This window comes from Ranitomeya imitator, chromosome 1 (genome assembly GCF_032444005.1).
Source record: "Ranitomeya imitator isolate aRanImi1 chromosome 1, aRanImi1.pri, whole genome shotgun sequence".
NCBI lineage: Eukaryota > Metazoa > Chordata > Amphibia > Anura > Dendrobatidae > Ranitomeya > Ranitomeya imitator.
In genome coordinates this window covers 118,641,927-118,669,086 of record NC_091282.1, presented here as the reverse complement: position 1 = coordinate 118,669,086, position 27,160 = coordinate 118,641,927, and the positions used below count along the sequence as shown (strand labels likewise).

General features: G+C 42.2%; 1 protein-coding gene across 2 annotated transcripts in view; it reads left to right on the top strand.

Annotated features, from left to right (window-relative positions):
* The window catches only part of IQGAP2 (IQ motif containing GTPase activating protein 2), a 416,134-nt gene that overhangs the window by 108,615 nt on the left and 280,359 nt on the right, over window positions 1–27,160 (top strand). For both annotated transcript variants that reach the window (XM_069750108.1, XM_069750099.1), the window contains exon 2: window positions 22,443–22,542. In XM_069750108.1, coding sequence (XP_069606209.1) covers window positions 22,443–22,542 — 100 coding nt within the window. The remainder of the gene's footprint in view (window positions 1–22,442; window positions 22,543–27,160) is intronic.

Sequence of the window (27,160 nt, the reverse complement as noted above, 5' to 3'; positions counted from 1 at the left end):
CCATGCTTCACGGTGGGAACCAGGCATGTAGAGTCCATCCGTTCACCTTTTCTGCGTCGTACAAAGACACGGTGGTTGGAACCAAAGATCTCAAATTTGGACTCATCAGACCAAACCACAGATTTCTGGTCTAATGTCCATTCCTTGTGTTCTTTAGCCCAAACAAGTCTCTTCTGCTTGTTGCCTGTCCTTAGCAGTGGTTTCCTAGCAGCTATTTTACCATGAAGGCCTGCTGCACAAAGTCTCCTCTTAACAGTTGTTGTAGAGATGTGTCTGCTGCTAGAACTCTGTGTGGCATTGACCTGGTCTCTAATCTGAGCTGCTGTTAACCTGCGATTTCTGAGGCTGGTGACTCGGATAAACTTATCCTCAGAAGCAGAGGTGACTCTTTGTCTTCCTTTCCTGGGGCGGTCCTCATGTGAGCCAGTTTCTTTGTAGCGCTTGATGGTTTTTGCCACTGCACTTGGGGACACTTTCAAAGTTTTCCCAATTTTTCGGACTGACTGACCTTCATTTCTTAAAGAAATGATGGCCACTCGTTTTTCTTTACTTGGCTGCTTTGTTCTTGCCATAATACAAATTCTAACAGTCTATTCAGTAGGACTATCAGCTGTGTATCCAGAGGCGTAGCTAGAGCTTTTGCCGCCCGGGGCTGTTCCCGAGCTTGGTGCCCCCCCCGTATATATATATATATATATATATATATATATATATATATATATATATATATATATATATATATATATATATATATATATATATATATATACACACATTTGTATCCATTATGGTGGGAGTTTACCACAGAAGCATTAACATTATAAACTGCCTTTCTCCAGGGATTTATTCCTGTTCTGTAGAACTTAAACTGGGCCTAATGGTGTCACCCCCACATGCCAAACCTGTGACTTTTCTTAATGACAATGAATGATATGGTTGCCCATAATCATCACTGTGTCATAACATCACAGGTGCACTCCATCGGTCTAACCGCTTAGGTACAGCGGACCATGTAGGTTGCAGCATCTGACAGGTTGAATGACTTTTTTTTGTTAGGGAGTTATAAGGGTGAAAAGTTGACCAGCAATTTCTCATTTCTACAACACCATTTTTTTTTAGGGACCACATCTCATTTGAAGTCATTTTGAGGGGTCTATATGATAGAAAATACCCAAGTGTGACACCATTCTAAAAACTACACCCCTCAAGTGCTCAAAACCACATTCAAGAAGTTTATTAACCCTTCTGGTGCTTCACAGGAATTTTTTGAATGTTTAAATAAGAATGAACATTTAACTTTTTTTCACAAAAAATTTAATTCAGCTCCAATTTGTTTTATTTTACCAAGGGTAACAGGAGAAAATGGACCCCAAACATTGTTGTACAATTTGTCCTGAGTACGCCAATACCCCACATGTGGGGGTTAACCACTGTTTGGGCGCATGGAACAGCTCGGAAGCAAAGGAGCGCCATTTGACTTTTCAATGCAAAATTGACTGGAATTGAGATGGGACGCAATGTTTCCTTTGGAGAGCCCCTGATGTGCCTAAACATTGAAACCCCCCACAAGTGACACCATTTTGGAAAGTAGACCCCCTAAGGAACTTATCTAGAGGTGTGGTGAGCACTTTGACCCACCCAGTGCTTCACAGAAGTTTATAATGCAGAACCGTAAAAATAAAAAATCATATTTTTTCACAAAAATTATCTTTTCGCCCCCAATTTTTTATTTTTCTAAGGGTAAGAGAAGAAATTGGACCCCAAAAGTTGTTGAACAATTTGTCCTGAGTACGCTGATACCCCATATGTGGGGGTAAACCACTGTTTGGGCGGATGGGAGAGCTCGGAAAGGAAGGAGCGCCGTTTGACTTTTCAATGCAAAATTGACAGGAATTGAGATGAGACGCCATGTTGCGTTTGCAGAGCCCCTAATGTACGTAAATAGTAGAAACCCCTCACAAGTGACACGATTTTGGAAAGTAGACCCCCTAAGGAACTTATCTAGATGTGTGGTGAGCGCTTTGACCCACCAAGGGCTTCACAGAAGTTTATAATGGAGAGCCGTAAAAATAAAACAAAAAATTTTTCCCACAAAAATTATTTTTTAGCCCCCAGTTTTGTATTTTTCCCGAGGGTAACAGGAGAAATTGGACCCCAAAATTTGTTGTCCAATTTGTCCTGAGTGCGCTGATACCCCATATGTGGGGGGAAACCACTGTTTGGGCGCATGGGAGGGCTCGGAAGGGAAGGAGTGCCATTTGAATGCAGACTTAGATGGAATGGTCTGCAGGTGTCACATTGCGTTTGCAGAGCCCCTAATGTACCTAAACAGTAGAAACCCCCCACAAATGACACCATTTTGGAAAGTAGACCCCCTAAGGAACTTATATAGATGTGTGGTGAGCGCTTTGACCCACCAAGTGTATCACTACAGTTTATAACGCAGAGCCGTAAAAATAAAAAATCTTTTTTTCCCACAAAAATTATTTTTTAGCCCCCAGTTTTGTATTTTCCCAAGGGTAAAAGGAGAAACTGGACCCCAACAGTTGTTGTCCTATTTGTCCTGAGTACGCTGATACCCCATATGTTGGGGTAAACCCCTGTTTGGGCACACGGGCGAGCTCGGAAGGGAAGAAGCACTGTTTTACTTTTTCAACGCAGAATTGGCTGGAATTGAGATCGGACACCATGTCGCTTTTGGAGAGCCCCTGATGTGCCTAAATAGTGGAAACCCCCCAATTATAACTGAAACCCTAATCCAAACACTCCCCTAACCCTAATTCCAACGGTAACCCTAACCACACCTCTAACCCTGACACACCCCTAACCCTAATCCCAACCCTATTCCCAACTGTAAATGTAATCTAAACCCTTACTGTAACTTTAGCCCCAACCCAAACTGTAGCCCTAACCCTAGCCCTAACCCTAGCCCTATCCCTAGCCCTAGCCCTAGCCCTAACCCTAGCCCTAACCCTAACCCTAGCCCTAGCGGGAAAATGGAAATAAATACATTTTTTTAATTTTTCCCTAACTAAGGGGGTGATGAAGGGGGGTTTGATTTACTTTTATAGTGGGTTTTTTAGCGGATTTTTATGATTGGCAGCCGTCACACACTGAAAGACGCTTTTTATTGCAAAAAATATTTTTTGCGTTACCACATTTTGAGAGCTATAATTTTTCAATATTTTGGTCCACAGAGTCATGTGAGGTCTTGTTTTTTGCGGAACGAGTTGACGTTTTTATTGGTAACATTTTCGGGCACGTGACATTTTTTGATCGCTTTTTATTCCGATTTTTGTGAGGCAGAATGACCAAAAACCAGCTATTCATGAATTTCTTTTGGGGGAGGCGTTTATACCGTTCCGCGTTTGGTAAAATTGATAAAGCAGTTTTATTCTTCGGGTCAGTACGATTACAGCGACACCTCATTTATATCATTTTTTTATGTTTTGATGCTTTTATGCGATAAAAACTATTTTATAGAAAAAATAAATATTTTGGCATCGCTTTATTCTCAGGACTATAACTTTTTTATATTTTTGCTAATAATGCTGTATGGCAGCTCATTTTTTGCGGGACAAGATGTCGCTGGTTGTTTATATCTGTCCTTTTGATCGCGTGTTATTCCACTTTTTGTTCGGCGGTATGATAATAAAGCGTTGTTTTTTGCCTCGTTTTTTTTTTTTTTCTTATGGTGTTTACTGAAGGGGTTAACTAGTTTGCCAGTTTTATAGGTCGGGCCGTTACGGACGCGGCAATACTAAATATATGTATTTTTATTGTTTTTTTTTTATTTATTTAGATAAAGAAATGTATTTATGGGAATAATATATATTTTTTTTTCCATTGTAAAAAAATACATACCGTATAAGCCGAGATTTTCAGCCCAAATTTTTGGGCTGAAAGTGCCTCTCTCGGCTTATACTCGAGTCACGGTAGCGGTGGGGTCGGCGGGTGAGGGGGTGAGGGCGCTGAGGTATACTTACCTAGTCCCAGCGATCCTCGCGCTGTCCCTGCCTTCCTCCCCGTCTTCTGTGCTGCAGCTTCTTCCCCTCTTCAGCGGTCACGTGGGACCGCTCATTACAGAAATGAATAGGCGGCTCCACCTCCCATAGGGGTGGAGCCGCCTATTCATTTCTCTAATCAGCGGTGCCGGTGACCGCTGACAGGAAGAGGCTGCAGCACAGAAGACGGGGAGGAAGGCAGGGACAGCGCGAGGATCGCTGGGACTAGGTGAGTATGTTATATTCACCTGTCCACGTTGCAGCCGCCGGGCGCCTCTCCATCTTCCCGGCGCCTCCATCTTCCCGGCGTCTGCACTCTGACTGTTCAGGTCAGAGGGTGCGATGACGCATATAGTGTACGCGGCGCCCTCTGCCTGATCAGTCAGAGCGGGGAGACGCCGGAATGAGACGCTGGGAGCTGCAATCAAGAGAGGTGAGTATGTGTTTTTTTTTTTTTTATTGCAGCAGCAGCGGCCATGGCACAGATTTATGTGCAGCATCTATGGGGCACAATGAACGCTGCAGAGCACTATATGGGGCATCTGTGCAGCATCTATGGGGCAATATGAACGGTGCAGAGCACTATGGGGCATCTGTGCAGCATCTATGGGGCAATATGAACGGTGCAGAGCACTGTATGGGGCACAGATATTGGGCAAAAATGAACGGTGCAGAGCATATATGGGGCACAGATATGGGGCAATATGAACGGTGCAGAGCACTATATGGCACAGCTATGGGGAAATAATGATCTATTTTTATTTTTGAAATTCACCGGTAAATGCTGCATTTCCACCCTAGGCTTATACTCGAGTCAATAAGTTTTCCCAGTTTTTTGTGGCAAAATTAGGGGGGTCGGCTTATACTCGGGTCGGCTTATACTCGAGTATATACAGTATGTATTCTAGATGGTGGCCCGATTCTAACGCATCGGGTATTCTGGCATACGTATGTATGTATATAGCAGCCACATAGTATATAGCACAGGCCACGTAGTATATAGGAGCCATGTAGCAGACACGTAGTCTATAACACAGCAACGTAGTATATAACACAGGCAACGCAGTTTATAACACAGGCCACGCAGTCTATACAGTAACAGTGGCCACGCAGTCTGTAACAGTGGCCACGTAGTCTGTAACAGTGGCCACGCAGTATATAGCAGTGTGGGCACCATATCCCTGTTAAAAAAAAAAAAAAAAAATAATTAAAATTAAAAATAGTTATATACTCACCCGCTGGCGTCCAGCGAACCTGTCCCGATGCGTGAGCTGCTGCCACCAGCTTCCGTTCCCAGCGATGCATTTCGAGACCGCTAAGTCTTCTGGGTAATTTCGCAATGCATCTCTGGGAACGGAAGCTGGCAGCAGCCGTGCGCACATCGGCGGACGACGGAAGGTGAGAATAGCAGGTTTTTTGTTTTTTTATTATTTTTAACATTAGATCTTTTCACTATTGATGTTGCATAGGCAGCATCAATAGTTAAAAGTTGGTCACACAGGGTTAATAGCAGCTTTAACAGAGTGCGTTAACTGCGGCATAACTCGGTCCGTTAACGCTGCCATTAACCCTGTGTCAGCGCTGACTGGAGGAGAGTATGGAGCGGACACTGGGCACTGACTGGACGGAAGTAGGGAGGGACTAATTCTCGGCCGGGCTGTGACTGTCGGTGATTGGTCGTGGCCGCCAGGCAGGGACCAATCAGCGACGCGGGATTTCCATTACAGACAGACGGAAGTACCCCTTAGACAATATATATATATATATATATATATATATATATATATATATATATATATATATATATATATATATATATATATATATATATATATTATAAAATATATATATGTATATTATAAAATATATACATTATATAATTTCATTATAAAAATATATCCCTGGTTTTTTTTTTCTTGACTATCATTACTGATCTGGAATGATATAAAAAACAAAATTACAATTGTGTTCCTGTCTCTTTTTAAAAATTAGTAAATGTAAGAGTTTATCATTAATTTTTAAACATTGGTTGACCACAATGAGAGCAAAATGGCTTACTCATCACTTGTTCTAGATATTGTTATGGATTTATTCGTAATCCTACTACCTCGTTGGTTTTTCCTGAGACTGCCTCCGGCAGTGCTAGCATGAAGTCTCTGTGATCAGGAGAGGAAAGATATCAGGTATGATGTTAGTTGTATTGGCTGAACCTAGTCGCCATTAGTTGGAGACTGGAGTCAGTCTAGTGGCCAAATAATGTGTAATGTTCTGTCAGAATCTCCATAATCACTAGTAATTTCCTTCCAGAGGACACAGCGGTCATTTTTGGTCATAACTCATAACACACTATTCTTTATGGCCAGTTACTGTGTAACAAGGTGGCCCGGAGTAGTAGTGTCAGCCGAGTCAATTAAGCCACAGTCGGTGAACACCCCGGCACCTTGTACAGAAATGAACAGGACACAGCTGCAGTCCAACAGGGAAACCGTTTAATAAAAGGGATGGATAAAGTGCAACATTAACTTCCTGCTCTCTCCCCAATGACGTTCACAGCCGTACCCACAGCAGCCACTGTGGCCGAAAGAGGAGGTAGTCCATATGCCGGAATCTGGACGCTTGAAGTCCCTTCGGCGAGGTACTTATTTAGTCCCAGTGCACGTTGTGCTGCCCAAAGGTCCGGGGCAGCACCCTTTTCCCTCCTGGAGTCTGGCAAGGCTCCCAGCCACAGCTGAGCTTCTGCCCTGGGCAAACATGCCTGGGCTCTGAGACGGAATCAGGAGCTTCCTGCTCCCAATAGGCTGCAAGTCCAGCCCATCCAGTTAACCTGTGCTGGCCCTGCTTCTAACACATATAATAACATTGCAGACACAGCACAATAATACAGAACACAATGCAATAAAACAGTAACAGGAGAGAGAAGCCATGAGGTTTTCAGCAACCTTCTTACAACTGCACTATAACTTTACGTGGGGCACTTAAGTTTTAGGAAATAAGTGGTATATTTTGTGTAATAAAAGTTATACAACCCCTGGCAAAAATTATGGAATCATTCAGTTGTTTAATTTTGTAGAAAAAAGCAGATCACAGACATGGCACAAAACTAAAGTCATTTCAAATGGCAACTATCTGGCTTTAAGAAACACTAAAAGAAATCAAGAACAAAAAATGTGATAGTCCGGAATGGTTACTTTTTTTTAACCAAGCAGGGAAAAAATTATGGAGTCACTCAATTCTGTGGAAAAAATTATGGAATCATGAAAAACAAACAAACAAAAAAACACTCCAAAACATCACTAGTATTTTGTTGCACCACCTCTGGCTCTTAGAACAGCTTGCAGTCTCTAAGGCATGAGTGTCAAACAGTACTCTTCATCAATCTGGCTCCAGCTTTCTCTGATTGCTGTTGCAAGATCAGCTTTGCAGGTTGGAGCATTGTCATGGACGATGTCTGTGATCTGTTTTTTTTTCTACAAAATTAAACAACTGAATGAACATCCTCCAAGGCCGGTGATTCCATAATTTTTGCCAGGGGTTCTATAAACTTTCCAACATATTTTTGGTATCCATTTCTCATGGGGTTACAAGATCTCCATGTGCTGTTGTTCAAAATACATTTACGGTAATTGTTTACTTCCATTTGAATAGAAATCTACCCTGGTCGTGTGATGAACATGCAGATGCAAGATAGGCTATGGTTGCACAATTTGCATCAGGGCTTTGTCTTCTAACAGGATGTGTAGCTGTGCATCCATAACAGGATCAGGACAAATTTTTAACCCCTGGGATTAGATAATGCTAATGCCTTTTGAATGATGGGGGAAAAAAATCTTAAGTGGTTGTCGAGGACTTGTATATTACTAATTCAAATTAATATATTGATGAGCTATTCATCAATTTCAGATTGGTGGGCACTAATCCCCGCCAACGTACAGCTGTTGGCTGCACCTGCTGTGGCTGGATGTAAACAGCCAGTAAAGCACAACTCTGTACACGGTGTATTGGCCATTCCCTGGTACTGCATTTCAGCTGACCAGAGATGAGCTAATTGATTAGATGCAAATCAAATTCATGTCAAATTTTAGGAAATTCACTAAATGGCAAATTTAAATTATTTACAGTTTGTTTTGTGAAAATCAGCAAAAAAATGCTTGCTGCTGAAGCGATGGCCGGGGAACCACCACAGTGCAGGGAGACTAGCGTACACAAGATGAGGTGCAAATAACAAAGGGTAAATTTATTGGAAGGCGAGGAATGAAGTGGATGAGGAAGGTGTAAACAGGGGTATGCAATGGCAAAAGATAATTTACAAGAGTTGTATTCTTTAGCTGGGCCGTCAAATAGCACTGTGCTCCAACTATGACAGATTCAATATACGTCACACAAGCAAATGCAAACAGTAAACAAAGAATGATGCTACACTACATATAGCCTCCCTGGCCTCTACTAAGCGGGTCACGCGGCTGCCGTGTTCTATTGAAGTCTACACTAGGCCCTGACGTGCACAAAACAGGAACAAACTCACGGTGATGTTGGGGACTCAGATCCAGTCTGGGGGGGACCCAACAGTCTAGTACACTGGTGCGCACGGCTCTCTGCCAGCTCCGTGAAATGTGGTCTTCTCCTTGCTTCTGGGTCCTGGAGGTGCTCCTGGATACTGAAAATCCCTTTCTCGGTATCTTTGTGCTCCTCAAACTAGCACAGGACAGCCACCTTTGCTATACCAGAAGAATATGTCCAATTTCACGAGTCCACTCCGTCCCAAGCTGTGGGTCCTCTTCCTCAACTACAAGCACAGATGTTTTCTGCAGCAACTTCTGGTCACACACTCCCAGGGCTCAACCTCTCCCCTTAGCACAGGGCAGTTCATTTTACCCAGAATATTGTAGTGGTGAGCAGAACATTCAATCACACCAGACAAGAGGGTGCTGTCTCTTAAAGTGGCAGCATTTTCCTACTGTCCATAACAGCACCACCCCTCCACACTGCTACTTGATTACATCAGCCACAGAAGGTTCACATGACTTCATGAGCAACCGAGTGGGCTTCCTTCTTTGCAGCTATCCTATAGTATATCATATAGGCTGTACAAAAGCCAAGGCAAGGAATGCAGCAATGCAACAGTTTTGGGGTGTCTGTTTAGTGAGAGGATGTCACAACTTAGGAATAGGGAGAAAAAGTAAAAAAAGAAAAAACACTCTGCATATACTCTACAGAGAGTGTGCGTGCGTTGTGTGTAAGAAAGAAAAAGCCAGCTCACCAAAAATTGGAAGCAGGTGCACGGAACTCCATCTTGGTCAGACGTAGGCAATCACTGAGGAGTAAAGGCAGTGTTCCAGCTCATTTGGTAAAATTCAAAATCCTTTATTAGAAACTTGTTTAAAAATACATATGGATGCGCCCGGGAAGGATAAGAAGACAGGAGGTAACAAGGACGCGTTTTGATCACCTTAGTGATATTTGTCAAAGTGTTTGTGTATGAGACAAAACCGCAGTGAAGGATAGTTACCACCCATTTACCCATAAAAAAAATATGTTGAGGTTACTTCAACATTAAGTCCATTTTTGCTTCATAGTTGAAAGGGTTTGGATTCAATCCACGGAGTCCTCATACTGTTATAAACATCAATTATTGTACCTATGATTTGGTTTAAATACATTTTTGTGGAAAAATTCAGACCCTGACAAATTTTGAATTTCTGTCAATTTCACCTCTATTTATGACCTAGTCGTCCTGGTCAACCTTGTGAAGAACTGATGCCGAAAACAGACTGCACTACATAGTAACATAGTAACATAGTTAGTAAGGCCGAAAAAAGACATTTGTCCATCCAGTTCAGCCTATATTCCATCATAATAAATCCCCAGATCTACGTCCTTCTACAGAACTTAATAATTGTATGATACAATATTGTTCTGCTCCAGGAAGACATCCAGGCCTCTCTTGAACCCCTCGACTGAGTTCGCCATCACCACCTCCTCAGGCAAGCAATTCCAGATTCTCACTGCCCTAACAGTAAAGAATCCTCTTCTATGTTGGTGGAAAAACCTTCTCTCCTCCAGACGCAAAGAATGCCCCCTTGTGCCCGTCACCTTCCTTGGTATAAACAGATCCTCAGCGAGATACAGTGGGGCAAAAAAGTATTTAGTCAGTCAGCAATAGTGCAAGTTCCACCACTTAAAAAGATGAGAGGCGTCTGTAATTTACATCATAGGTAGACCTCAACTATGGGAGACAAACTGAGAAAAAAAAATCCAGAAAATCACATTGTCTGTTTTTTTAACATTTTAATTGCATATTATGGTGGAAAATAAGTATTTGGTCAGAAACAAAATTTCATCTCAATACTTTGTAATATATCCTTTGTTGGCAATGACAGAGGTCAAACGTTTTCTGTAAGTCTTCACAAGGTTGCCACACACTGTTGTTGGTATGTTGGCCCATTCCTCCATGCAGATCTCCTCTAGAGCAGTGATGTTTTTGGCTTTTCGCTTGGCAACACAGACTTTCAACTCCCTCCAAAGGTTTTCTATAGGGTTGAGATCTGGAGACTGGCTAGGCCACTCCAGGACCTTGAAATGCTTCTTACGAAGCCACTCCTTCGTTGCCCTGGTGGTGTGCTTTGGATCATTGTCATGTTGAAAGACCCAGCCACGTTTCATCTTCAATGCCCTTGCTGATGGAAGGAGGTTTGCACTCAAAATCTCACGATACATGGCCCCATTCATTCTTTCATGTACCTGGATCAGTCGTCCTGGCCCCTTTGCAGAGAAACAGCCCCAAAGCATGATGTTTCCACCACCATGCTTTACAGTAGGTATGGTGTTTGATGGATGCAACTCAGTATTCTTTTTCCTCCAAACACGACAAGTTGTGTTTCTACCAAACAGTTCCAGTTTGGTTTCATCAGACCATAGGACATTCTCCCAAAACTCCTCTGGATAATCCAAATGCTCTCTAGCAAACTTCAGACGGGCCCGGACATGTACTGGCTTAAGCATTGGGACACGTCTGGCACTGCAGGATCTGAGTCCATGGTGGCGTAGTGTGTTACTTATGCTAGGCCTTGTTACATTGGTCCCAGCTCTCTGCAGTTCATTCACTAGGTCCCCCCGCGTGGTTCTGGGATTTTTGCTCACCGTTCTTGTGATCATTCTGACCCCACGGGGTGGGATTTTGCGTGGAGCCCCAGATCGAGGGAGAATATCAGTGGTCTTGTATGTCTTCCATTTTCTAATTATTGCTCCCACTGTTGATTTCTTCACTCCAAGCTGGTTGGCTATTACAGATTCAGTCTTCCCAGCCTGGTGCAGGGCTACAATTTTGTTTCTGGTGTCCTTTGACAGCTCTTTGGTCTTCACCATAGTGGAGTTTGGAGTCAGACTGTTTCAGGGTGTGCACAGGTGTCTTTTTATACTGATAACAAGTTTAAACAGGTGCCATTACTACAGGTAATGCGTGGAGGAAAGAGGAGACTCTTAAAGAAGAAGTTACAGGTCTGTGAGAGCCAGAAATCTTGATTGTTTGTTTCTGACCAAATACTTATTTTCCACCATAATATGGAAATAAATTGTTAAAAAAACAGACAATGTGATTTTCTGGATTTTTATTTCTCAGTTTGTCTCCCATAGTTGAGGTCTACCTATGATGTAAATTACAGACGCCTCTCATCTTTTTAAGTGGTGGAACTTGCACTATTGCTGAATGACTAAATACTTTTTTGCCCCACTGTATTTGTATTGTCCCCTTATATACTTATACATGGTTATTAGATCGCCCCTCAGTCGTCTTTTTTCTAGACTAAATAATCCTAATTTCGCTAATCTATCTGGGTATTGTAGTTCTCCCATCCCCTTTATTAATTTTGTTGCCCTCCTTTGTACTCTCTCTAGTTCCATTATATCCTTCATGAGCACCGGTGCCCAAAACTGGACACAGTACTCCATGTGCGGTCTAACTAGGGATTTGTACAGAGGCAGTATAATGCTCTCATCATGTGTATCCAGACCTCTTTTAATGCACCCCATGATCCTGTTTGCCTTGGCAGCTGCTGCCTGGCACTGGCTGCTCCAGGTAAGTTTATCATTAACTAGGATCCCCAAGTCCTTCTCCCTGTCAGATTTACCCAGTGGTTTCCCGTTCAGTGTGTAATGGTGATATTGATTCCTCCTTCCCATGTGTATAACCTTACATTTATCATTGTTAAACCTCATCTGCCACCTTTCAGCCCAAGTTTCCAACTTATCCAGATCCATCTGTAGCAGAATACTATCTTCTCTTGTATTAACTGCTTTACATAGTTTTGTATCATCTGCAAATATCGATATTTTACTGTGTAAACCTTCTACCAGATCATTAATGAATATGTTGAAGAGAACAGGTCCCAATACTGACCCCTGCGGTACCCCACTGGTCACAGCGACCCAGTTAGAGACTATACCATTTATAACCACCCTCTGCTTTCTATCACTAAGCCAGTTACTAACCCATTTACACACATTTTCCCCCAGACCAAGCATTCTCATTTTGTGTACCAACCTCTTGTGCGGCACGGTATCAAACGCTTTGGAAAAATCGAGATATACCACGTCCAATGACTCACCGTGGTCCAGCCTATAGCTTACCTCTTCATAAAAACTGATTAGATTGGTTTGACAGGAGCGATTTCTCATAAACCCATGCTGATATGGAGTTAAACAGTTATTCTCATTGAGATAATCCAGAATAACATCCTTCAGAAACCCTTCAAATATTTTACCAACAATAGAGGTTAGACTTACTGGCCTATAATTTCCAGGTTCACTTTTAGAGCCCTTTTTGAATATTGGCACCACATTTGCTATGCGCCAGTCCTGCGGAACAGACCCTGTCGCTATAGAGTCCCTAAAAATAAGAAATAATGGTTTATCTATTACATTACTTAGTTCCCTTAGTACTCGTGGGTGTATGCCATCCGAACCCGGAGATTTATCTATTTTAATCTTATTTAGCCGATTTCGCACCTCTTCTTGGGTTAGATTGGTGACTACTTGGAAGTTACTTATCCCTCCGCTCTACATTGATGATGGAACACCATGCAGAGCTGTAACTATATTGTGTGAACTTTATTTAATTCAGTCAGAAACGACGCTCCCTAAAGGGCTTCAACCAAGGGCGATGATCGCCTCAATGAATATTTTTCTTGATGTTTGTTTTTTAAAAACATAATTTTGAATTCCATAGTAGTTTGGCTCATTTCTGAGCCGACTCCATTAAAGTTTTATTGTAGGTTTGTACAACGTTTACTTACATGGTGAATTGGAGGAAAACCCTACTGGAAAGATGACTTCATTCTTCATTGTCACATTTATAGAAATCGGCAACAACATCCAGATTTAGAGCCTGACATTTAAATTCTGTTGCCATGGGACCCCGCTGCGGCAATATGTCTCTGACAGCTATATTTTGCATTATGCATAGTATAATATGGTATTGCAGCTTCATCATAGAAAATGTAGCTTGAATATAAGAATAGCAACAATCCCCAATAATGTGCTAGTAAGGGTCCGAAACAGAAGTCTGTAATTCTCAGACATTTTCTAGCAGCAGCATGTTTGTATTGTAGTTTACCTATTGTTTATACAGTTGGGCAGAAGTAGCCAGGCTCCATGCTCCATCTCTAATGCAAATGTTAGGCTCCAGCAGCAAGGCTATGAGTAAATTGTCTGGCAGCGGCTCACTCCCCTCTCCTCACTGAGAACACGTGCGCACTTGGTGAACCTACGGTAGTTAAAAAGTTCATATGTATGGGGAGGATGGGAGGAATGGCTGCCGTAAGCTGAACATTATTCCGTCAAACAATTGAAAGTGTATGGACACCTTATGGCAACACCTTTTTCAGACGCCTGAAAAATCTGTTAAAAAAAAAAAAAAAAAAATCAGCGACACAGTACAGCATCCGTTTTTTTATGGATACATTTACAGTTTCCTATGTTACAGAACTGTAATGATTTATAGCTGCTGAAAAAATTGATTGTATGCAGATGACAAGTGAGAAAAAAAAATCATCTGAGTTTTCTAGATGAAACTAAACGATTTTTTTTATCCGCCCGTATTTTTTTTACCATGCAGTGTGTATCACGAGGGACCATTAATATTCAGGCAGTGAACCCCAGAATCTATATATTATAATCGCTCAGATTGTTTGTTCAGAGCTTTAAATGTTTATGGCCTCTATGTAAATTAGCGACTTCTGATTCTGGATTATAACGTTATCTTGAGACTTGCAAGCTGCCGATTTGCATGCGGCATACGTACAGCTCTACATAATTTACAATGAGAAAAGAACGGCCTTCTGCCCCGCGGCCTTTGTGTTCTATCTTGTCAATATTAAGAAAACCTTTTTATTTTTTTTTCCTGGCGTTCTGGGAACCTGTCAGGTGATTGATACTGCTTGAACAGGGGATGGAGGGGGTCAGTCAGTTAGGGGTGATACCATGAAGGGGGCTCAGTCAGTTAGGGTCCTCTCACCCCATATCTCCTCTAATAACAGACCCTCTCGCCCGTAACTAAATGAGGTCCTTCATAAAAATTATGACCCTTAAATTAATAGTGATTTCTGTAAAAAAGTGTATGGAAGAGTGAGGAATTGGGGGAAGCTGCCTTTCTGTATCACTCGTGTAGGGCTTGTGCAGACGACTACCATGGGGACGAGTGCTGTCCGCCTGAATGTACTCGTCCGCTTATTACAATCAAGGAGAAGTGCACATGATTTTTTCTTACAACTGAGTCTGTGCAAGAAACAAATCATTGCCGGACTGTGTTTGATCTGTTATTCAGATCGTACTTGGCCATCTGAGTGCAGTCTGATTTGCACAGATTCACAGGATGGAGAAGATGGAGACTTTCTTTTCTTAAAGGGAACCTGTCACCCCGTTTTTGAAAGATGAGATATAAATAGTGTGAAATAGGGGCAGAGCTGGGCTTTACATTAGTGTCCTTTTGGTGCCTTTATTCCCCCGGGATGCTGCTGAAATACCTTTGTGAAGTGTCCGTTTTGTCCTGTCAGTCAAGTTGGTCAGGTCGAATGGGCGTTGTAAAATAGCGGTTCCTCCCCCACCTCATGCGATTCCCTGCGAAGTTTAGTTCCGCCGTTGGCGTTATGTTTAGCGCTTGCGCAGTGAATTTGCCTCCGGCGCCTGCGCATTATGTTTTGCCCATCTGTGGGCAAAGCATAATTGACATCATTGCGCATGCGCGGGCCTTCACTTTAGCCGGGGTGCCCCGGAAGTTGTCATATCGGCAAAGTGTTATTCTGGATGCCGTATCTCATCCCACACTGCGAGCGTAAGGCAGGCGAGCGATCTTGGCACAAAACTTACGCTCGCAGTGTGGGATGAGATACGGCATCCAGAATAACACTTTGCCGATATGACAACTTCCGGGGCACCCCGGCTAAAGTGAAGGCCCGCGCATGCGCAATGATGTCAATTATGCTTTGCCCACAGATGGGCAAAACATAATGCGCAGGCGCCGGAGGCAAATTCACTGCGCAGGCGCTAAGAAAAAGCGCGATCTGTGCTATTCACAGATCGCGTTTACGAAAGACAAGCCGAGAATCAGGGGGAGGAACCGCTATTTTACAACGCCCATTCGACCTGACCAACTTGACTGACAGGACAAAACGGACACTTCACAAAGGTATTTCAGCAGCATCCCGGGGGAATAAAGGCACCAAAAGGACACTAATGTAAAGCCCAGCTCTGCCCCTATTTCACACTATTTATATCTCATCTTTCAAAAACGGGGTGACAGGTTCCCTTTAATCTTCTCGTCAGCCAAGAAAATCAGATCACACTATGCCGACGCTCAGATCAAAGTCTGGTCAGAGTGTGATTAGCCACAGATCAGATTTTCTCGGATGACAAATACGCTCATCTGTTAGTGAGTTTTTCTGCAATATGTTTGCAGCAGAATTTCTACAAAAGAGATCCTGCAACAAATTCAGAACGGTTACGGTATATACGGTATATACACTCCGATATTGTGCAGATTTTGCTGCTTTTATTTCTGTGCAAATTATACACTTTTATCGCCGACTGTTTTGTATTTATGATATTTGTGTTCTATATCTTCAGCATATATTGACATGTTGCAGAGCCCTGATCTGCACCGACAGGCAATTCTCTGGATTTGGATAAGATTTCATAAAATCTCAATTAGTTTATTGGCAAAAGAAACCATTGGGGAACATTTCATTACGATTGCCCAAATTGTTTTGTACAAATTGTGACATTTTATAGTTGTGAATAGGGTTGAGTGACTTTTACTTTTTTAGGGTCGAGTCGGGTTTCACGAAACCCGACTATCTCTAAAGTCGAGTTGAGTGATATCGGCCGATTATGGCGAAAAGTCGGGGATCGACCGAAACACGAAACCCAATGCAAAGTCGATGGGAATTTTTTATTTATTTTTTATTTTTGTTTTATTTATTTATTTATTTTTTTCTCTCTCTCTCTCTCTCTCTCTCTCCCCCTCTCCCTCCCCCTCCCCCTCTCCCTCCCGCTCTCCCTTTCCCTCTCCCTCTCCCTCTCCCTGTCTCTCTCTCTCTCTCTCTCTCTCTCTCTCTCTCTCTCTCTCCCTCCGTCCCTGAACAGAAAAGCTGGTGTTACACATTGCAAATCGCTACTGCGCACAATCGACAAGATGACGATAGGCATCCACACCCCTAAGACCTATGTCATCACTCTGCCCACACTCCTTCATTGGCTGAAAAAATGGCGCCAAGCATGTCATACGAAACGCGACTTTGGCGCGAAAGTCACGTACCGCATGGCCGACACCACACAGGGATCGGGTCGGGTTTCATGAAACCCGACTTTGCCAAAAGTCGGCGACTTTTGAAAATGAACGATCCGTTTCGCTCAACCCTAGTTGTGAATGCCAGAACCCAATATACACTACTGCTACGTATGTTTCTATTGCCTGCACCAAAAAGTAGAAACCATGAGAAAAGGGTGGATGATTAAACTTTTAGTGTGAAATACGACAAATTTAGAAAAGTATTCATATAGTATACAAGTCACACAAAAAAGGTGCTTATTTCAGGTAGGTCACTGTAAAAAATAAATAAATAAAAAAAATGGAACAAATCAATTTCTATTCCAAGAAGTCCGAGGTACCAAAGCGTAATCCTTGTATACAATTTGCCTGTCTTGCATATTATACATGCTGCTGTATTCTCTAGGCTTGAAAAAACGCCGGATATGGCCGAAACGTTTCCCCCATATCTGCCTTTTTTGTTTTTTCTGATGGTAAATCTTTTACATTCGCTCCACTTATGCATATCATATTTGCTCTGCCTGTGTATTGAATTTACAGTGGCTAGCGAGGGCGCTTCATCTGAGAACAGAGGGCATCAGCTCTTTTGTTGTTGTTCTTGTCTTTTGGCCAACACATTGTGTTAAGTGCTGTTAAGGAGCTCTACTGGATACAAATGTAGAAATGCATCAATAATTTCTCAGGAAAAAAACAATGTACAATCAAGAAACAATGACTTTTCTTTATTTAACTCCTAAAAGGTCCTTGTCCTGAGGTCATTTAGAAGATTTTCTGTTGATGATTTTTCAGGCCACATTCCCAATTATATTTGAGAATTATTATATAGCTGCAGGGGCCAGATGAATAATATTTTGTTTTAGGCTCCGTTCACATCCGCCTTGGGAATTCTGTTTTTCTATTCCGTATTAGGAACAGTAACCTGTAATAAAAGCCTGGAATGGATCTGTCGCACGACAGACCCCAAAGACACCAGGCACAGCACTTCAACATAGATTAGGCTCTACGTTACAAAATGGTAAATTTGCAGCATAAATTGATATGCGATTTTCTTTACAGTGCCTGGATGAGATTTCGTAAAAATCTTATCCACATGATATTTTATGCCTGTATATTGGAACATACCGTACCTACCGTAATTGTTTAATTTCACATCCACTACATTTTCTTTGCTTATATAGTATAGAGCAGTGGTCCCCGGTATTGACGAGCGAGCGTGCTTGGATATGGTGTTATCCCAGAATGCTCGAGTGCTAATTGAGCTTTTCGGCGTCCTCACAAGGTTGCAGCTCCATGTCTCACGGCTGTTTGACAGCCGCAACACATGCAGGGTTTACCTATTTGTTCGACAACTGCAACAAATGTAGGGATTGCCTAACAGCTGTGAGACATGCAGCTGCGGCAGCTCGAGCATAGTATTTGAGCACACAGAGATGCTCATTTAGTACTCGAGCATACTCGGATAATGCCATATCCGAGCATGCTCGCTCATCACTAGTCCCCAACCTTTCTTACTTTGAGCAGAACATTAAATTTTGAGAAATGGTCCCTAGCCATATCCAGTGCGCCGATCATCTCCAGCCATTGTGTCCCCCTGAGCTTCTATTACCAGTATAATAACAGCCAAATCTTCCCAAAAGAACTGTTTGCAACTCTCCCTTACAGGCCGTATACTTACAGCCAGGGGTTCCAAACTTTGACCCCATTCGGAACTCCTTTCATGAAACAATCCCATCAAATTGTCGCATCTGGCTTCAACACCCCTCTAACTAACAGTATCACCCTATCTCCATCTTACCATATTTATCCCAGCCTGTATGTGCACTGTTATGACCTGGTGGTTAGGACAATTATGGACCTGGTGGTTAAGAGCACATGGAAAGACCTGATAGTTACAATAATATAGGACGAGCTCTGAGACGTGGGAACTCTGCTGACCGCAATCCCTAATCCTATCACACACACTAGAAATAGCCGTGGATTGCTCCTAACGCTCCCTATGCAACTCGACACAGCCTAAGAAACTAGCTAGCCCTAGAGATAGAAAAATAAAGCCTACCTTGCCTCAGAGAAATTCCCCAAAGGAAAAGGCAGCCCCCCACATATAATGACTGTGAGTAAAGATGAAAATTACAAACACAGAGACGAAATAGATTTAGCAAAGTGAGGCCCGACTTACTGAACAGACAGAGGATAGGAAAGGTAACTTTTGCGGTCAGCACAAAAAACTACAAAAAGACCACCCAGAGGGTGCAAAAAGACCCTCCGCACCGACTCATGGTGCGGAGGCGCTCCCTCTGCGTCCCAGAGCTTCCAGCAAGCAAGACAAAATCAAAATAGCAAGCTGGACAGAAAAATAGCAAACCAGAGAAAAGCAAGCAGGAACTTAGCTTCTGCTGGGAAGACAGGTCACAAGAACGATCCAGGAGAGAACAAGACCAATACTGGAACATTGACAGGTGGCATGGAGCAATGATCGAAGTGGAGTTAAATAGAGCAGCCAGCTAACGAATTAACCTCGTCACCTGTGGAAGGAAACTCAGAAGCAGCAGCTCCACTCACAACCACCAGAGGAAGCCCATGGACAGAACCAGCGGAAGTACCATTCATGACCACAGGAGGGAGCTTGACAACAGAATTCACAACAGTGCACATCCACAACTTCTTATCTGAACAAGGCAACTCTCAAAAGTCACCACCTGGAGACCTTCTGTTCATAGCTGTGTGTAAAGGTACCGTCACATAACGATATCATTAACGATATCGTTGCTTTTTGTGACGTAGCAACGATATCGTTAACAAAATCGTTGTGTGACAGCGACCAACGATCAGGCCCTGCTGGGAGATCGTTGGTCGCTGGGGAAAGTCCAGCACTTTATTTTGTCGCTGGCTCTCCCGCTGACATCGCTGAATCGGCGTCACACATGCTTCACTGGTAACCAAGGTAAATATCGGGTTACTAAGCGCAGGGCCGCGCTTAGTAACCTGATGTTTACCCTGGTTACTGTTGAAAATGTAAAAAAACAAACACTACATACTTACATTCCCGGTGTCTGGTCAGGTCCCTCGCCGTCAGCTTCCCGCATTGACTGGTGAGCGCCGGCCAGCCGTAAAGCACAGCACAGCGGTGACGTCACCGCTGTACTTTACGGCCGGCGCTCAGTCAGTGCAGGAAGCTGAAGGCGAGGGACATGACCAGACACCGGGAATGTAAGTATGTAGTGTTTGTTTTTTTACATTTACAACGGTAACCAGGGTAAACATCGGGTCCTGCGCTTAGTAACCCGATGTTTACCCTGGTTACCCGGGGACTTCGGGATCGTTGGTCGCTGGAGAGCTGTCTGTGTGACAGCTCTCCAGCGACCAAACAGCGACGCTGCAGCGTCGCTTAGTGTGACGGTACCTTTAGACCTTGTGCTAATGCACCAAGTTGGCAGAGAGCAGCAAGCAACGCATCATGGGCCCGTGGGACACGTGTAACTCCCAAGCCACAGATTAGGGACCCATGGTATAGCAGCAACAATATATTCTTATGCTTTGTTAAAGAGGACTCGCATAAGCCATCTGTCATATAGGCCTTATAGTCTAATTTCCCCAACACACATATCCACTCTAAACACTTGTGCAGTTATACACTACACATTTAAATACACTAAGGGCAAACTTCATAGAAAGCCAATGTTTTTGTAATTTGAGATTAAAACAATATGACCCCAATTCATCAAGTGACAGAAAAAAGACTGGCACATCCAAACTAGTGTGAATAGGTGCATACCAGGAGCAGCTACCTCCATACATAATATACAAAAAAAAGGTTGCACTCTATCGTGCCAAAACACGTCAAATATGAAATACATGAAATATGAATAGCAAAATTGCTTTTTGAACATTAGGAAAACATTTTTTGAGATGCTTAGCACAGAATTTGGCCAAATAGTGTGAGCCCATCAACCATCGTCAAGGTGGTCTCATTGAAAAACTGATGGGTACCTGACCTCCCTGTCCAAATGTGAACACTTACCGAAGGCTAATGTCTGCATGCTTGGGTGAATATGGACACCTCTCTCAGCAAAGCTGATGGGCTCACACTATTTGGCCAAATTCTGTGCTAAGCGTCTCAAAAAATTTTTTCCTAATGTTCAAAAAGCAATTTTGCTATTCATATTTCATGTATTTCATATTTGACGTGTTTTGGCACGATAGAGTGCAACCTTTTTTTGTATACCCAATTCATCAAGACCAGCGATTTTCACTCTTGTCTTGATAATGATTCTTGGTGAAGCCAAATGCTTCAGATTCAAGATGAAGCAGAAGCCTTTTAATGAATTAAGAATGACTAACAAATGATGTGTGCCGCATAACAAATCTTATTCCAGTCAGGGTTTGGCGCAAGGAACTGCACAGCTCATCATGATTTACAGTACATGAACTGTGAAATCACGCCACTGCCGCACCGAAGCTCCATGCATTTTGACCGTGAAAATTGCAAAAGTCAGATTTTTTTTTTTTTGCGCAACACCGGGTTGAGCAAAAAATTTGCTACTTTTCAAAGCATCATACATCAGTTTTCTATTTGATATATAAGAATCAATATACCATTTCAAAAGAGAAATATGCTATATTCTAACGATCAGGTTTGGGTGTCTTTGCTCAAAAAATTAAAATGGCTAAGGTTAACATCACTACATCAATTTTTTTTTTTTTATAGCCAAAGACTTGAAAACAAACACATTCTGAATAATTAGGGTCCCAATACAAAATTGGTAGCGGTTGGTCAAAGGATGGTTCATCCAATCCTTTGGCAGGCAGATATTTCTCCTGATTTGTGTTCTCTACAATGGAACGGCTGCAGACTTCTCTCGCCATGAACAAAAGGATTGTAGGTTCCAAATAGGACATGCCGGAGCCTTGTCCCACCGATATCATCTGTAAAGAGGTCGCCATGGTAGATTGGTAGCTGAGCCTTCTGATATTGGTGGGTTTGGCCGATGTTGGTTTCTGTATTGGAGTCTTTAAGATTCTCACGTAGGCAATCTGTGCCCCACTATGAGTCAGAACAGATGCCATTCCAGCAATCTTGATTTATCTATGTATTACTTGCGTGGGCAACCATTTACAACAATTTTTTTTTGTTATAAATATCTGGCTTGGTTTGCTGGTGGTATGGGTTAAAATAGCTTGTTGTCATGAATTATGTCTTGCTATATGTGACACTATGGATCTGCTGAAAAAACGATTTTGGAAAATTCCATCACTGTCTGGCCTTTATGAACATGCTCCCCGTGCACATCTGGCTACACTTTTACCTTTTGTTATTCCAGCCTTTAGGATTGGCTGAGCATTATAGAGTTTTCCCCAGCAAGACAAAACAGTAACCAGCAGAAGACAAAACTTGAAAACACGCAAAAGGAAGTGCTTAATATAAAGCCAAACATGCGGCCAAATCCAAGTCCGAGCAGGAAAACTCCACATCATTCCCTTGAGGCTTTGAAATGATTATGTAATTGGCAGAAGTAACTATGTAAATATACAGTCCATTTATTAAGTAGGGTCTGTTTTTCTTTTATAGTGGTCAGTCCTGTAATTATGTGTGGTTTGACATTTTCTTTTCTTCCTGCTTTCAGCAATCGTGGATGATGAAAGGCTTTCAGCGGAGGAAATGGATGAGAGAAGACGACAAAATATTGCTTATGAGTATTTATGTCACCTGGAGGAAGCAAAAAGGTAACCAGTAATTCCTATATACTTATTGAAAACCATTTCCCTGGGCCTGGTGGTAGGCTTGAGGTGTGTGTGAATGATCCATTCCTAAAAACGAGAAAGGTTTGTCTTCTCTAGTCACCAAGGATTAGCTGTTTTAGAGAAAAAAATAAGTTCAGCATTTAGGTTTCTTTATTCATCCATGTTTACCCAAAGGGTTTGTAAGGTATGTAGATCTGTTTTTTTTTTTATTTAACTCACTTATATAGTGCCAGCAAGTCTACAAAGTTCTAGACATCATCATCACTGACCTCATCTCTATCAGTATGTTTTTGGAGTGTGGGAAGAAACTGGAGCACCCGGAGGAAACCCACCCAAACATGGGGAGAACATACAAAGTCCTTGTAGATATTGTCTTTGGTGGGATTAAAACCCAGGACTTCAGCATTGTAAGGCCTAAGTTCTATCCACAGGACCTCCATTTAGCCTGTCAGAGGTTGTGGTGGTTTTCTTTTAGGGCCATAGCCATCCACAACATGATGCAGATTAGGATGTCATAATGGTGAGTGTATGTTATAGTTATCAACCATCCCAGCATGGGAGATACCATGTTATTATATTGTGCTTCTTCTTATATTGTGTGGAGCAGTTGATTAGGGAGATTTTGTAAATGAGGTGGGACTGAAGTAGTCGAGGTGAAGTGTTGTGTTGTACCCAGTGTTAAAGTAGATCAGCGTCCGAAGAGCCATCCAGAAGTAGTAGTGCTAATAGATTGAAAATGTGAAAGGAGAGCTTAGAGAGGTACTACAAGAGATCCATATTTTCTGGAGACACTTTGGGACCTGAAGCAAGATGCCAGATAAGAATATAACCTAATGGCAATTTTAAAATGGGAAGAACCACTATTTCCTAATCTCAACTTGGCAAAGAAGTTGCTGCTGGGGGAAAGATGGTCATTGGTGATCTGTCCATGGCAGAGTAAAAACAGTTACACAGCTTTTATCTTGGCAATCCTATGTGTTCGAATATGCATTACAACAAGGTGTAGAGGAGCTGCGCATGCTCAGGTACTATGTATGCATAAATAATTGATTATTAGCACTTATTTTACTGCTTGTGAGGCTCGAAATGAGTGGAACAAACCCTGCTGGAAGAGTTATAGAGGCATGAAAAGCTAATATCTCAAGAATACTGACACTCTCATTTGTCTTAAGGAGTTTACTCAATGACTGAAAGCTAGCCCATTGGGGCAGACTGTTACATTTCTTAGTATTAGTAAGTGAAATTGGCACATTGCACTATTCCCAAGTTTTCTATGTCCACAGATTCTTGGGAAAAATCCATGCCTGGGTTAAACTGCTGCTTCAGGGAAAGTGAAGCATTGAAAATGATACAAAGAACCCGGCACTCAACTTCAATCAAACTTGAGGTTTTTTATTCCGTAGTATGAAAAACCCGGGCACTCACGCCGACAGCGGTGGACACCGCGTCAGGACCCGGTCTCTCTCAGCTTACAGCCGTGCTATTCTTTTTCAGCGGACTACTTTTAAGTGATAACCCACGGATCTAACACGCTCACTGAGCGTATTCTCAATCACCCTTCAGTACGTAACTGACAAAGGCCACACTAGGCCGAAACGTTTTTTCATACTACGGAATAAAAAACCTCAAGTTTGATTGAAGTTGAGTGCCGGGTTCTTTGTATCTACACGTATATGGTTTGGGAACCTACCCGTGCACCCCAGTAGCTGTGCTCACGTCTTTTGATTCACAAGCATTGAAAATGAATCACCCTGCATTTAATGCATTGGACAACCTGCGTTAGAGACCAATGGCTTATGTTGTTGCTATGCCCTCCTTGAAGACAGTCCCTTTAAGGCTCTTTTCATATTGATGCATGAATAGTGCTTAGATTACATTTTTATTTTTATTTTATTTTGATATCAAAACCTGGGCTGTAATTTCACATTTTAAGTCAATGAGATCCATTAGGACAGTTTGCAAATTAATCTAGTATTGCTGTCAAGACTCTTAAGAATCAAAGCCACCATTGGAAACTAATGCTATTGGGTACATTCTATTTTGTGGTATAGAATCAAGAGTTGCTCATTTTCTCTTTAACACATACACTGTGTTTATAATTATTCGGCAAGTGAGTATTGTGAGCATGTCATCACTTTTATGCAGATTTTCTCCGAGCTTAAATGCTTATTGGATGAAGCAGATCAGGTGATGTGTATTTGTGTAATGAGGGAGGATGCAGCCTATTGATACAGCACACTTTATCAAGGTGGCAGAATTATTAGGCAGCTTGGCAAAATGGGCCAAAAAAGATGACACATTTTTTACTTTTCAGAGTCAGATAAATCTGAGTGTTAGATGGATGCAGCCACTCTTGAAACTGCTAAGATATTGGGGCATGATCACAGAACCATCAAAAGTTTTTGTTGCAAATGGTCTACAGGGTCACAAAAAATGTGTTGAGAAAAAAAAACACGCACATTAACTGCTAAACGTTTGGGAAGAATCAAACGTGCAGCGACCAGGAAGCCATTATCCTCCAGAGCTGTCATATTCCAGAACTGCAACCTCCCTGGAGGCCCAGAAGTACAAGGTGTTAAGTGCTCAGTGACGTGACCGAAGTGAGGAAGCAGATACCCGACCACCACTAAACACATCACAGTAGGTGAAACCTCAAGACTGGGCCAAGAAATATCTAAAGGTAGATTCTTCAAAGGTTTATGGATTGATGAGATGAAAGTGACTTTTGACGGACCAGATGGATGGGTGAGTGGCTGGATCTGTAATGGACCACAGACTGTAACTTTGAGTCAGGTTCAAACAAGGTGAAGGTGAGTACTGCTGTGGGCTGGTATTGTTAAAGATGAACTAGTTGGACTATTTTGGGTTGAAAATGGACTCAAAATCAACTCGTAAGTTTAAAAAAGTCTGCTTCTTTCAAGAAAACCATGATTTTTATGCAGGACAATGCCTGATCACATGCATTGAAGTCTCCGTTGCTTGGCTGCCAATAATGGCCTTAAAGATGACAGAATAATGACATGGTCCGTTCCTCACCTGACCTAAACCCTATTGAGTACTTGTGAGCCCTCCTTAATTAAGATTTATGGTGAAATAAAACAGTCGCCTCTCTAAACGGTGTCTGGGAGGCTTTTAGGTGGTGCTGCCCAAAAAGTTGCTGAACAGATTAAGAAACTGCCAGACCTCATGGATGGAATTCTTATAGCGGTTATCAAAATGAAGGAAGGATATATTGGTCATGAATATACCGTGTATATGAGGAATGTGGATACCATGATTCTTATGGATCTCAATAACCTCCCATTGTAGATTAGTCTCTGGTCCCCAGTGCTGAGTGCTGTATTTGGCATGGTCTTTAGTTGATAGATGAGTGCTCAAATAGGAGCGCTAAATCTTTTAGCCTTCTGTTTTATGCCATTTTCTGCCTTTTTTCCCCTTTTTAGTCTGGTTGTTATATGGTATTGAGCAGCATGTTCTCCATGTGGCACTTCATTAAGTTGTAATGGTGTAATGCTCATTTCTCTACTCAAAAGGAAATTATTCTAAATTTGGCTCCATTCCAGCTCTGCTGCAGTGGGCAGAAGCACTTATATATGTAAAGCACGGTGTTAAACAGAAAAATCCTAACATTTACGGTGTGCATGCAGTGATAATGTATAATACCAATAATAACTTGTCCACAAGTACTTAGGCATGAGGAGAAAATGACCTAGAATCTCATTTATGCCCTTTCCTGTGCATCCACGGTGGATAATTTCACACCATTACCTAGCCCTTTTCTGCTGCTAACCTTGCAGGAAAAAGAATGCAAATAATTTGTATTTAATGCTGTATTGAACTATGGAAGGACAGGCGTTTCCTCCAAGTCAAACTGTTCGACAAATCAACAAAGGGCATTGGTTGCTCACTTGCATTAGCAGTGGCGTAGCTTAAAACTTGTAGGTCCCAATGTAAGATCTCAAATACCGTCCACCGTAATCACCTTTTTTTCATAGTACTGGTCTTCTCATATGGGCCAAAGAGACCTTTTTTGCCCCTTTCAGCTCCAGGGTCCAGGTGCAACTACAACCCCTGCACCAACTATATTTACACCCACATGCGTTGGGGAGCAAACTGACCATAGCTATAGGGGTGTAAAAGTAGCAACAGTACCTGCAGTCATCAGGGGGTTAAGCCTTTTAATAATTGGAACCTCTGACCCCATCTGTTAGGGCTGGAGCAAATCTTGAATTAAATAGATGTGCACCCACAATATCTACACTAATCAGGGGTATAAATATTTATTAAATCTACAAAAAAAATGATTTTGAATATAATGTACGTATAATATACAGAAAAAGAAAGAACACTAGATCATAAAAATGATCTGTGAACTGATGCATACACCGGACAGTGTAGACAAATAGATCCCACACCAATATCTCACCATATTTAATAGTATAATATTAGCAGCATAAATTGTACAATACCTGCTATAAATTATGTAAGTGAGCTTGACATATACGTATAATAAATATGCATATAATAGGTGAAGACGCCGCAACATAGAGAACCAATTTAGAACGTGTCCGTGTAAGGAAATGGCAAGCCACTTAACAAA